This window comes from Hyla sarda, unplaced genomic scaffold (genome assembly GCF_029499605.1).
Source record: "Hyla sarda isolate aHylSar1 unplaced genomic scaffold, aHylSar1.hap1 scaffold_344, whole genome shotgun sequence".
In the NCBI taxonomy this organism is placed as follows: Eukaryota; Metazoa; Chordata; class Amphibia; order Anura; family Hylidae; genus Hyla; species Hyla sarda.
In genome coordinates, this window is record NW_026610197.1 from 247501 (window position 1) to 262886 (window position 15386).

Consider the following 15386-nt stretch of genomic DNA (forward strand, 5'->3'; position numbering starts at 1 on the left):
TGTCCTGCAGGCTCAGGAAGCATCAGTGTCAGCGCAAACTATCAGACAACATTTAAATGAAATGAAACTCTATGGAGGAGACCCAGGAGGACCCCACTATGGAGGAGACCCGGGAGGACCCCCACTATGGAGGAGACCCGGGAGGACCCCACTATGGAGGAGACCCGGGAGGACCCCACTATGGAGGAGACCCGGGAGGACCCCACTATGGAGGAGACCCGGGAGGACCCCACTATGGAGGAGACCCAGGAGGACCCCACTATGGAGGAGACCCAGGAGGACCCCACTATGGAGGAGACCCAGGAGGACCCCACTATGGAGGAGACCCAGGAGGACCCCACTATGGAGGAGACCCAGGAGGACCCCACTATGGAGGAGACCCAGGAGGACCCCACTATGGAGGAGACCCAGGAGGACCCCACTATGGAGGAGACCCAGGAGGACCCCACTATGGAGGAGACCCAGGAGGACCCCACTGCTGACACATAAAAAAAGAGACTACATTTTACCAAAATGAACTTGAGTAACCAAAATCCTTCTGGGAAAACGTCTTGTGGACAGATGAGACAAGATAGAGCTTTTTGGTAAAGCCCATGATTCTACCGTTTACCGAAAACGGAATGAGGCCTACAAAGAAAAGAACACAGTACCTACAGTGACATATGGGGGAGGTCAGTGATGTTTTGGGTTGTTTTGCTGCCTCTGGCACTGGGGGCCTTGAATGTGTACAAGACATCATGAAATCTGAGGATTACCAATGGATTTTGGGTCGCACTGTACAGCCCAGTGTCAGAAAGCTGGGTTTAGTGTCCGAGATCTTGGGTCTTCCAGCAGGACAATGACCCCAAACATACGTCAAAAAGCACCAGGAATGGAGGCAACAAAGCGCTGGAGAGTTCTGAAGTGTCAGCAATGAGTCCAGATCTAAATCCCATTGATCACCTGTGGAGAGATCTTATAATTACTGTTGGGAAAAGGCGCCGTCCAATAAGAGACCGGGAGCAGTTTGTAAAGGAAGAGTGGTCCAACATTCCGGCTGAGAGGTGTAAGAAGCTTATTGATGGTTATAGGAAGAGTGGTCCAACATTCCGGCTGAGAGGTGTAAGAAGCTTATTGATGGTTATAGGAAGAGTGGTCCAACATTCCGGCTGAGAGGTGTAAGAAGCTTATTGATGGTTATAGGAAGACACTGATTTCAGTTATTTTTTCCAAAGGGTGTGCAACCAAATATTAAGGGTGCCAATAATTTTGTCCGGACCATTTTTGGAGTTTGGTGACATTATGGCCAATTTGCTTTTTTCCTCCTTTTTTGGTTTAGTTCCAATACACACAAAGGGAATAAACATGTGTATAGCAAAACCTGTGTTACTGCAATTTATATATATATATATATACAGAGGAGAGGAGATCTATATAAATACACACAAAGGGAATAAACATGTGTATAGCAAAACCTGTGTTACTGCAATATATATATATATATATATATATATATATATATATATATATATATATATATATATATATATATATATATATATATATATATATATATACACAGAGGAGAGGAGATCTATATATATATATATATATATATATATATATATATATATATATATATATATATACACACACACAGAGGAGAGGAGATCTATATATATATATATATATATATATATATATATATATATATACACAGAGGAGAGGAGATCTATATATATATATATATATATATATATATATATATATATATATATACAGAGGAGAGGAGATATATATATATACACAAAGGGAATAAACCTGTGTTACTGCAATCCTTTCCTGTGAGGAATACTTCATTATATAGAAACATTTCAGGGGGGGGACAACATTTACGGCCATGACGGTTTATATAGGCATAACATTGATTAGGGATCTCAGCAATGTACTTGTATGGTCTGCCAGACCCCTTGGTGCTCCAGCTACCATCTTGACTCATCAGACCCTCACGATCACGCTGCTGGTGGTCCGATGAGTCTCAGTACACCCCCTTAATACTTCAGAGGATCGTTTTGATCACTGCATCTAAAGGGTTACTGGCAGCCATCAGAGTGATCGCTGATAACAGTCATTAGCGGCAGATCCCTAGCTGATGATGGTGCCTGTGATCTCTTCATAGTCCAGACAGGACTCAAGATATACAAGTACCAGGCAGCCAGGGCATATAGGTGCGTCCTGTGTCCTCTAGGGGTAAAAAAAAAAACTACTATTTTATTATTTTTATTACTATATTTTTATTATATTGGTATTATTTTATAATTATATTTTTACTTTATTATATAATTATAATTTTTATTATTTTATGTTATCGTAAGATTATTATTCACATAAATAGCAGTAGGATGTTAATCTGCCTCAAGAAAGCGGAACAGTTTGCAATCAAAAAGTACTTTAAAAAAATAAAAATAAATTCTGCCAGTTTTTGGATATCTGCCCCTGCAGTTTTTGAGCCAAAATCAGAAGTGGATCCATAAGGGAGGAGAAGTGCAAGTCCTTCCTTTATATGTCCTATTCCTTTTGAATACACTTCTGGCAGTGGCAGATATCCAAAAACTGCCAGAAAAAAGTGAAACCTCAGCCTTAAAGCAGAAGTGACGTTGCCGCGGGGCCTAGCATCTTGCTTGCACACCTCTGTAGCTTCCAACCATTCATGTTCAGTAATCAGAGATAAGTTATTGGCACGGACAGAGCGTCCCAGGCTTTACGGACTGGCCTTTTTTTTTTTTGTTTGCCCCTCTAGGACCACCAAAAGTTCCCACAGGGTTCGGATAACTCATTTTTGGATCCGGCTCGAAAGGCCATACTGGTTGCTCATGACCTTATAAATCCTACGGACCTAAACTGGTTCACAGTCTCCGAAATAAATTCTAGGTATGGGTTGGGTGTCTTTATGGCGCTGGTCACCTTAGATGGCGGCACTGAAGCCCACCCCTCTGATTTTGTTAGCATACCATTCAGATTTCAAGAAAGAAGAAAAAAATAAAAAAGGTATGGCGGCATGATCAGCTTTTTGCAGCAGTCAGGGATGTATCAAATGTGACCAGGGTAGACTGACTCACCGGTCCGTTCGGACATGGTCCAATGGCCCGGCGCTGAGGCAGATCCAGATTATTATTTTTTATCCCGAGGAGGGGTGTTGTTGGGAGTGAAGAGGCAGTGTCAGGGGGAGGGGGGGGGAGAATACATATACCTACCTATCTATACCTAATGTGGGGGAAACTCTGCTGCTTATACCCAAAATGGAGAGAGAGAGTCTATCTACTATGTCCCTGCCAAGCTAATATGGGGACAAACTACCTAATAGGTGGTTTTCATAAAGGGGGCATGACAACCTACCTGGGCGACATTAACTTCTTGGGTCCACCACTTCCTGCAGACACTACCTACTTGGGGTCATTGCCTACCTGTAACTTCTTATTTTCTTTCGCTAACACAAAATACTCTGATGGTGCCCCTCCTGAGACTAGACTCTGGATCCGCCACTAGGTGGAGGGGGTGCTGGCTACCTACATGACTACCTAACTTTATGCTTGGATGCCTAACTACTACCTACATACCTGGCTGCCTACATATTTTACTACCCACCTACATACCCGGCTACCTAACTATGTACATACCTGGCCTTCATACATGGCTACCCAACTACCTAGCCATCTACCTACATGACTGGCTGCCTACATATCCGGCTACCTAACTATGTACATACATGGCTGCCTAACTACCTAGCCATCTACCTACATGACTGGCTGCCTACATATCCGGCTACCTAACTATATACATACCTGGCCTTCATACATGGCTGCTCAACTACCTAGCCATCTACCTACATGACTGGCTGCCTACATATCCGGCTACCTAACTATATACATACCTGGCCTTCATACATGGCTACCCAACTACCTAGCCATCTACCTACATGCCTGGCTGCCTACATATCCGGCTACCTAACTATGTACATACCTGGCCTTCATACATGGCTACCCAACTACCTAGCCATCTACCTACATGCCTGGCTACCAACATTTATATCTGGCTTCCTGATCTACCCACCTAGTTGCCTATTTATCTGGCTACCTACCTACCCTTTTGCTGTGCAGGACACCAAGGAGGGCATTATTACAGTTAGGGGCCTATAGATGGGGAAATTGTGTAGACGAGGGGAGGGCACTGGAAAAATGCAGAATCTGACATGTTTGTCCTGAAAATGTGAAGAGATCGACATGGCGGTCTGATCCGGACAGAGAAGAAAAGACGCCACCGATCAGAAGAGACGTAATTGTGATCACTTATGTTATACAGATCGTGTGTACAGCTGGTATCTATAATCATATGGGGGGAGATTTATCAAAACCTGAGCAGAGGAAGAGTGGTGCAGTTGCCCATAGCAACCAATCAGATTGCTTCTTTCATTTTCCACAGGCCTCTTTAGAGGCCTGTGGAAAAAGAAAGAAGCAATCTGATTGGTTGCTATGGGCAACTGCACCACTCTTCCTCTGCTCAGGTTTTGATAAATCTCCCCCGTGGTCCTGTATATCACCACCTATACTGAATACAGATCCTATATAGTATACTGGTCTGTATATAGTAGTTTTATTCAGTACAGTATAACGATATTAACCAGTTATTGTGTGGTGGTATATATGTACTCCTTATACTGGTCAAGGAAAATTATTTTTACCTACCATAGTGATAGAGATATAGAGATAGATAGAGATAGATAGAGAGAGATAGAGAGAGATAGAGAGAGATAGAGAGAGATAGAGAGAGATAGAGAGAGATAGAGAGAGATAGAGAGAGATAGAGAGAGATAGAGAGAGATAGAGAGAGATAGAGAGAGATAGAGAGAGATATATATATATTATACATACATTTTAGTTTATTTTGTGTGTAAGGGTGGTGGTGGGATTAGGGCAGAAGTGTGACCACACAGGGGGCCCATGCGACTTTACAAAAAAAATAAAAAAAAATTGTCACAAATTTTTGCGCAAACAGTTTTCCCCAAAAATTGGAAATCTACACCAGCCCGGATCTAGCTTAGATTTGTGCGAAGAAAAGTTGCAAAATTTTGCACAACGGGATAGAAACCATAGAAAATAGTGTACAGACATGTCATTTCAGGAAATGTGTACTTTATCAAAATAAATTTGGCGCACCTACACATTAGCAGCGCACAAAACAAACAAAAAATGGCTGACATACAGCACACCACAACGATAACTTCCCCCCCATTGTAGATGTAATTTATGTACACAGTGACCTCACCAGCAGAATAGTGAGTACAGCTCTGGGATATAATACAGGATATAACTCAGGATCAGTACAGGATAAGTAATGTAATGTATGTACACAGTGACCTCACCAGCAGAATAGTGAGTACAGCTCTGGAGTATAATACAGGATATAACTCAGGATCAGTACAGGATAAGTAATGTAATGTATGTACACAGTGATCTCACCAGCAGAATAGTGAGTACAGCTCTGGAGTATAATACAGGATATAACTCAGGATCAGTACAGGATAAGTAATGTAATGTATGTACACAGTGACCCCACCAGCAGAATAGTGAGTACAGCTCTGGAGTATAATACAGGATATAACTCAGGATCAGTACAGGATAAGTAATGTAATGTATGTACACAGTGACCTCACCAGCAGAATAGTAAGTACAGCTCTGGGGTATAATACAGGATATAACTCAGGATCAGTACAGGATAAGTAATGTAATGTATGTACACAGTGACCCCACCAGCAGAATAGTGAGTACAGCTCTGGAGTATAATACAGGATATAACTCAGGATCAGTACAGGATAAGTAATGTAATGTATGTACACAGTGACCTCACCAGCAGAATAGTGAGTACAGCTCTGGAGTATAATACAGGATATAACTCAGGATCAGAACAGGATAAGTAATGTAATGTATGTACACAGTATCCTCACCAGCAGAATAGTGAGTACAGCTCTGGGGTATAATACAGGATATAACTCAGGATCAGTACAGGATAAGTAATGTAATGTATATACACAGTGATCTCACCAGCAGAATAGTGAGTACAGCTCTGGAGTATAATACAGGATATAACTCAGGATCAGTACAGGATAAGTAATGTAATGTATATACACAGTGACCTCACCAGCAGAATAGTGAGTACAGCTCTGGAGTATAATACAGGATATAACTCAGGATCAGTACAGGATAAGTAATGTAATGTATGTACACAGTGACCTCACCAGCAGAATAGTGAGTACAGCTCTGGAGTATAATACAGGATATAACTCAGGATCAGTACAGGATAAGTAATGTAATGTATGTACACAGTGACCTCACCAGCAGAATAGTGAGTACAGCTCTGGAGTATAATACAGGATATAACTCAGGATCAGTACAGGATAAGTAATGCAATGTATGTACACAGTGAGCTCACCAGCAGAATAGTGAGTACAGCTCTGGAGTATAATACAGGATATAACTCAGGATCAGTACAGGATAAGTAATGCAATGTATGTACACAGTGACCTCACCAGCAGAATAGTGAGTACAGCTCTGGAGTATAATACAGGATATAACTCAGGATCAGTACAGGATAAGTAATGCAATGTATGTACACAGTGACCTCACCAGCAGAATAGTGAGTACAGCTCTGGGGTATAATACAGGATATAACTCAGGATCAGTACAGGATAAGTAATGTAATGTATGTACACAGTGACCCCACCAGCAGAATAGTGAGTGCCTTTACTGTTTAGAATCCTGCATATGATAGCATAGTGACTGTAAAGACCTGTATGAGCAGTATACGTGGTGTGTGATGCTGTATACCCTGTATGCGGTGTAATGTACCATGTCGTGAAGAGTTGGCGCACAGGGCCGGGTACCATAACCTCAGTATAATGGCTCCCAGTGGATGGACTCACTCTGTACACAGGCCACATGCTCCTCTGTTAAAGCTGGAACCTCCTTCTCTGCGGTAGGGGTTAAGCTTCCTTGGCTGTGGGGTCCATTTTGGGCAGGGCCATCCAGTGCCCCAATGCTGCATACGTTGGTGATGAGGATGGCCTCGGACTCCGTGGGGAGAGGGGAAAAACCATTGGGAAGTCCGAACGCTGAACCTGGTGGTAGAGAAAGGAGGGTGATGGGTTGTATACACAGAGGTTATAGGTTGGCACGTACCCGCTCCTCACCTGTATCCTCTTCAGCTTTGTGATTGGCCAGCGCAGGCTCCTCCATAGGTCCTAAGCGTTGTGCTTTCCCCACCTCCATCCCCGCCGAGCCTCCACCACCTTCCCTCCTCCTGGCCCCTAAACGTCTCCTGCGGCCCCCCAGGCTGCCCCATATTTTCCAATAAAAGGGCAGGGAGATCGTCCGCTTGTAGAGGCGCAGATAGAGGGAGCGCAGCACACGCAGACGTTGTCTCCGCCCCCTGCGCTGTCTGGGCGGCTGCCTGCACGTTTTCTTCACTTGTGACTCCTCTTCCTCCGGTTCCCAGCAGCTGTCCTCCCGAATACTGAACAGCTTGCCGTGCTTCCCGGGAGGCAGGAGGTGGCTGGCAAGAGGGGGAAGATGGCGCTGGACTGGGGTGTGCCTCATCGTGGGGAGCTGGAAGAGAAAATACCCAAGATTTACCCCACAATACAGCAGTAGGCTGGGGGGGGGGCGCCGTCCGGTAGGAAAGTGAGGCGGCGTGGGGAGAGAGGGAAGAGAGATATATAGGGGTGCAGTATATTGTATGGTATATAGTGGGGTATACAGTGATATATAGGGGTGCAGTATATTGTATGGTATATAGAGGGGTATACAGTGATATATAGGGGTGCAGTATAATGTGTAGTATATAGAGGGGTATACAGTGATATATAGGGGTGCAGTATAATGTGTAGTATATAGAGGGGTATACAGAGATATATAGGGGTGCAGTATATTGTATAGGATATAGAGGGGTATACAGTGATATATAGGGGTGCAGTATAATGTGTAGTATATAGTGGGGTATACAGTGATATATAGGGGTGCAGTATAATGTATAGGATATAGAGGGGTATACAGTGATATACAGGGGTGCAGTATAATGTATAGTATATAGTGGGGTATACAGTGATATATAGGGGTGCAGTATAATGTATAGGATATAGAGGGGTATACAGTGATATACAGGGGTGCAGTATAATGTATAGTATATAGTGGGGTATACAGTGATATATAGGGGTGCAGTATAATGTGTAGTATATAGAGGGGTATACAGTGATATATAGGGGTGCAGTATAATGTATAGTATATAGTGGGGTATACAGTGATATATAGGGGTGCAGTATATTGTATAGTATATAGAGGGGTATACAGAGATATATAGGGGTGCAGTATAATGTGTAGTATATAGTGGGGTATACAGTGATATATAGGGGTGCAGTACAATGTATAGTATATAGAGGGGTATACAGTGATATATAGGGGTGCAGTATATTGTATGGTATATAGAGGGGTATACAGTGATATATAGGGGTGCAGTATAATGTGTAGTATATAGTGGGGTATACAGTGATATATAGGGGTGCAGTATAATGTATAGTATATAGAGGGGTATACAGTGATATACAGGGGTGCAGTATAATGTATAGGATATAGAGGGGTATACAGTGATATACAGGGGTGCAGTATAATGTATAGTATATAGAGGGGTATACAGTGATATATAGGGGTGCAGTACAATGTATAGTATAGAGGGGTATACAGAGATATATAGGGGTGCAGTATATTGTATAGTATATAGAGGGGTATACAGTAATATATAGGGGTGCAGTACAATGTATAGTATATAGAGGGGTATACAGTGATATATAGGGGTGCAGTATAATGTATAGTATATAGAGGGGTATACAGTGATATATAGGGGTGCAGTACAATGTATAGTATATAGAGGGGTATACAGTGATATATAGGGGTGCAGTATAATGTATAGTATATAGAGAGGTATACAGTGATATATAGGGGTGCAGTACAATGTATAGTATATAGAGGGGTATACAGAGATATATAGGGGTGCAGTATAATGTATAGTATATAGAGGGGTATACAGTGATATATAGGGGTGCAGTATATTGTATGGTATATAGAGGGGTATACAGTGATATATAGGGGTGCAGTATAATGTATAGTATATAGAGGGGTATACAGTGATATATAGGGGTGCAGTATAATGTATAGTATATAGAGAGGTATACATAGATATATAGGGGTGCAGTATATTGTATAGTATATAGAGGGGTATACAGTGATATATAGGGGTGCAGTATATTGTATAGTATATAGAGGGGTATACAGAGATATATAGGGGTGCAGTATAATGTATAGTATATAGAGGGGTATACAGTGATATATAGGGGTGCAGTATAATGTATAGTATATAGAGGGGTATATAGTGATATATAGGGGTGCAGTACAATGTATAGTATATAGAGGGGTATACAGTGATATATAGGGGTGCAGTACAATGTATAGTATATAGAGGGGTATACAGTGATATATAGGGGTGCAGTATAATGTATAGTATATAGAGGGGTATACAGTGATATATAGGGGTGCAGTACAATGTATAGTATATAGAGGGGTATACAGTGATATATAGGGGTGCAGTATAATGTATAGTATATAGAGGGGTATACAGTGATATATAGGGGTGCAGTATAATGTATAGTATATAGAGAGGTATACAGAGATATATAGGGGTGCAGTATATTGTATAGTATATAGAGGGGTATACAGTGATATATAGGGGTGCAGTATAATGTATAGTATATAGAGGGGTATACAGTGATATATAGGGGTGCAGTATAATGTATAGTATATAGAGGGGTATACAGAGATATATAGGGGTGCAGTATATTGTATAGTATATAGAGGGGTATACAGTGATATATAGGGGTGCAGTATATTGTATAGGATATAGAGGGGTATACAGTGATATATAGGGGTGCAGTATAATGTGTAGTATATAGAGGGGTATACAGTGATATATAGGGGTGCAGTATAATGTGTAGTATATAGAGGGGTATACAGTGATATATAGGGGTGCAGTATAATGTATAGTATATAGAGGGGTATACAGTGATATATAGGGGTGCAGTATAATGTATAGTATATAGAGGGGTATACAGTGATATATAGGGGTGCAGTATAATGTATAGTATATAGAGGGGTATACAGAGATATATAGGGGTGCAGTATATTGTATAGTATATAGAGGGGTATACAGTGATATATAGGGGTGCAGTATATTGTATAGGATATAGAGGGGTATACAGTGATATATAGGGGTGCAGTATAATGTGTAGTATATAGAGGGGTATACAGTGATCTATAGGGGTGCAGTATAATGTGTAGTATATAGAGGGGTATACAGTGATATATAGGGGTGCAGTATAATGTATAGTATATAGAGGGGTATACAGTGATATATAGGGGTGCAGTATAATGTATAGTATATAGAGGGGTATACAGTGATATATAGGGGTGCAGTATAATGTATAGTATATAGAGGGGTATACAGTGATATATAGGGGTGCAGTATAATGTATAGTATATAGAGGGGTATACAGTGATCTATAGGGGTGCAGTATATTGTATAGTATATAGAGGGGTATACAGTGATATATAGGGGTGCAGTATAATGTATAGTATATAGTGGGGTATACAGTGATCTATAGGGGTGCAGTATAATGTATAGTATATAGAGGGGTATACAGTGATATATAGGGGTGCAGTATATTGTATAGTATATAGAGGGGTATACAGTGATCTATAGGGGTGCAGTATAATGTATAGTATATAGAGGGGTATACAGTGATATATAGGGGTGCAGTATAATGTATAGTATATAGAGGGGTATACAGTGATATATAGGGGTGCAGTATAATGTATAGTATATAGAGGGGTATACAGTGATCTATAGGGGTGCAGTATAATGTATAGTATATAGTGGGGTATACAGTGATCTATAGGGGTGCAGTATAATGTATAGTATATAGAGGGGTATACAGTGATATATAGGGGTGCAGTATATTGTATAGTATATAGAGGGGTATACAGTGATCTATAGGGGTGCAGTATAATGTATAGTATATAGAGGGGTATACAGTGATCTATAGGGGTGCAGTATATTGTATAGTATATAGAGGGGTATACAGTGATCTATAGGGGTGCAGTATAATGTATAGTATATAGAGGGGTATACAGAGATATATAGGGGTGCAGTATAATGTATAGTATATAGAGGGGTATACAGTGATATATAGGGGTGCAGTATATTGTATAGTATATAGAGGGGTATACAGAGATATATAGGGGTGCAGTATAATGTGTAGTATATAGTGGGGTATACAGTGATATCTAGGGGTGCAGTATAATGTATAGTATATAGAGGGGTATACAGTGATATATAGGGGTGCAGTATAATGTATAGTATATAGAGGGGTATACAGTGATCTATAGGGGTGCAGTATAATGTATAGTATATAGAGGGGTATACAGAGATATATAGGGGTGCAGTATAATGTATAGTATATAGAGGGGTATACAGTGATCTATAGGGGTGCAGTATAATGTATAGTATATAGAGGGGTATACAGTGATATATAGGGGTGCAGTATAATGTATAGTATATAGAGGGGTATACAGTGATATATAGGGGTGCAGTATAATGTATAGTATATAGAGGGGTATACAGTGATATATAGGGGTGCAGTACAATGTATAGGATATAGAGGGGTATACAGTGATATACAGGGGTGCAGTACAATGTATAGTATATAGAGGGGTATACAGTGATATACAGGGGTGCAGTATAATGTATAGTATATAGAGGGGTATACAGAGATATATAGGGGTGCAGTATATTGTATAGTATATAGAGGGGTATACAGTGATATATAGGGGTGCAGTATATTGTATAGTATATAGAGGGGTATACAGAGATATATAGGGGTGCAGTATATTGTATAGTATATAGAGGGGTATACAGTGATATATAGGGGTGCAGTATATTGTATAGTATATAGAGGGGTATACAGTGATATATAGGGGTGCAGTACAATGTATAGTATATAGAGGGGTATACAGTGATCTATAGGGGTGCAGTATAATGTATAGTATATAGAGGGGTATACAGTGATATATAGGGGTGCAGTATAATGTATAGTATATAGAGGGGTATACAGTGATATACAGGGGTGCAGTACAATGTATAGTATATAGAGGGGTATACAGTGATATACAGGGGTGCAGTATATTGTATAGCATATAGAGGGGTATACAGAGATATATAGGGGTGCAGTATATTGTATAGTATATAGAGGGGTATACAGTGATATATAGGGGTGCAGTACAATGTATAGGATATAGAGGGGTGCAGTATAATGTATAGTATATAGAGGGGTATACAGTGATATATAGGGGTGCAGTATAATGTATAGTATATAGAGGGGTATACAGAGATATATAGGGGTGCAGTATATTGTATAGTATATAGAGGGGTATACAGTGATATATAGGGGTGCAGTATAATGTATAGTATATAGAGGGGTATACAGTGATCTATAGGGGTGCAGTATAATGTATAGTATATAGAGGGGTATACAGAGATATATAGGGGTGCCGTATAATGTATAGTATATAGAGGGGTATACAGAGATATATAGGGGTGCAGTATAATGTATAGTATATAGAGGGGTATACAGTGATATATAGGGGTGCAGTATATTGTATAGTATATAGAGGGGTATACAGAGATATATAGGGGTGCAGTATAATGTATAGTATATAGAGGGGTATACAGTGATATATAGGGGTGCAGTATAATGTATAGTATATAGAGGGGTATACAGAGATATATAGGGGTGCAGTATAATGTATAGTATATAGAGGGGTATACAGAGATATATAGGGGTGCAGTATAATGTATAGTATATAGAGGGGTATACAGAGATATATAGGGGTGCAGTATAATGTATAGTATATAGAGGGGTATACAGAGATATATAGGGGTGCAGTATAATGTATAGTATATAGAGGGGTATACAGTGATATATAGGGGTGCAGTATATTGTATAGTATATAGAGGGGTATACAGAGATATATAGGGGTGCAGTATAATGTATAGTATATAGAGGGGTATACAGTGATATATAGGGGTGCAGTATAATGTATAGTATATAGAGGGGTATACAGAGATATATAGGGGTGCAGTATAATGTATAGGATATAGAGGGGTATACAGTGATATATAGGGGTGCAGTATAATGTATAGTATATAGAGGGGTATACAGAGATATATAGGGGTGCAGTATAATGTATAGTATATAGAGGGGTATACAGAGATATATAGGGGTGCAGTATAATGTATAGTATATAGAGGGGTATACAGAGATATATAGGGGTGCAGTATAATGTATAGTATATAGAGGGGTATACAGAGATATATAGGGGTGCAGTATAATGTATAGTATATAGAGGGGTATACAGAGATATATAGGGGTGCAGTATAATGTATAGTATATAGAGGGGTATACAGTGATATATAGGGGTGCAGTACAATGTATAGTATATAGAGGGGTATACAGTGATATATAGGGGTGCAGTATAATGTATAGTATATAGAGGGGTATACAGTGATATAGGGGTGCAGTATAATGTATAGTATATAGAGGGGTATACAGTGATATATAGGGGTGCAGTATAATGTATAGTATATAGAGGGGTATACAGTGATATATAGGGGTGCAGTATATTGTATAGTATATAGAGGGGTATACAGTGATATATAGGGGTGCAGTATATTGTATAGTATATAGAGGGGTATACAGTGATATAGGGGTGCAGTATAATGTATAGTATATAGAGGGGTATACAGAGATATACAGGGGTGCAGTATAATGTATAGTATATAGAGGGGTATACAGTGATATATAGGGGTGCAGTATAATGTATAGTATATAGAGGGGTATACAGTGATATATAGGGGTGCAGTATAATGTATAGTATATAGAGGGGTATACAGTGATATATAGGGGTGCAGTATAATGTATAGTATATAGAGAGGTATACAGAGATATATAGGGGTGCAGTATATTGTATAGTATATAGAGGGGTATACAGTGATATATAGGGGTGCAGTATAATGTATAGTATATAGAGGGGTATACAGTGATATATAGGGGTGCAGTATAATGTATAGTATATAGAGGGGTATACAGAGATATATAGGGGTGCAGTATATTGTATAGTATATAGAGGGGTATACAGTGATATATAGGGGTGCAGTATATTGTATAGGATATAGAGGGGTATACAGTGATATATAGGGGTGCAGTATAATGTGTAGTATATAGAGGGGTATACAGTGATATATAGGGGTGCAGTATAATGTGTAGTATATAGAGGGGTATACAGTGATATATAGGGGTGCAGTATAATGTATAGTATATAGAGGGGTATACAGTGATATATAGGGGTGCAGTATAATGTATAGTATATAGAGGGGTATACAGTGATATATAGGGGTGCAGTATAATGTATAGTATATAGAGGGGTATACAGTGATATATAGGGGTGCAGTATAATGTATAGTATATAGAGGGGTATACAGTGATCTATAGGGGTGCAGTATATTGTATAGTATATAGAGGGGTATACAGTGATATATAGGGGTGCAGTATAATGTATAGTATATAGTGGGGTATACAGTGATCTATAGGGGTGCAGTATAATGTATAGTATATAGAGGGGTATACAGTGATATATAGGGGTGCAGTATATTGTATAGTATATAGAGGGGTATACAGTGATCTATAGGGGTGCAGTATAATGTATAGTATATAGAGGGGTATACAGTGATATATAGGGGTGCAGTATAATGTATAGTATATAGAGGGGTATACAGTGATATATAGGGGTGCAGTATAATGTATAGTATATAGAGGGGTATACAGTGATATATAGGGGTGCAGTATAATGTATAGTATATAGAGGGGTATACAGTGATATATAGGGGTGCAGTATATTGTATAGTATATAGAGGGGTATACAGTGATATATAGGGGTGCAGTATAATGTATAGTATATAGTGGGGTATACAGTGATATATAGGGGTGCAGTATAATGTATAGTATATAGAGGGGTATACAGTGATATATAGGGGTGCAGTATAATGTATAGTATATAGAGGGGTATACAGTGATATATAGGGGTGCAGTATAATGTATAGGATATAGAGGGGTATACAGAGATATATAGGGGTGCAGTATAATGTATAGTATATAGAGGGGTATACAGTGATATATAGGGGTGCAGTATAATGTA

At 39.7% G+C, this 15386-nt stretch overlaps 1 protein-coding gene across 1 annotated transcript in view; it reads right to left on the reverse strand.

Annotated features, from left to right (window-relative positions):
• Positions 1-15386, reverse strand: part of SENP3 (SUMO specific peptidase 3) — a 35363-nt gene that overhangs the window by 11450 nt on the left and 8527 nt on the right. The window contains exons 2-3 of the mRNA XM_056553653.1: positions 7223-7637; positions 6956-7150 (exon numbers count right to left, since the gene is read on the reverse strand). Coding sequence (XP_056409628.1) covers positions 6956-7150; positions 7223-7628 — 601 coding nt within the window. The 5' untranslated portion in view covers positions 7629-7637. The remainder of the gene's footprint in view (positions 1-6955; positions 7151-7222; positions 7638-15386) is intronic.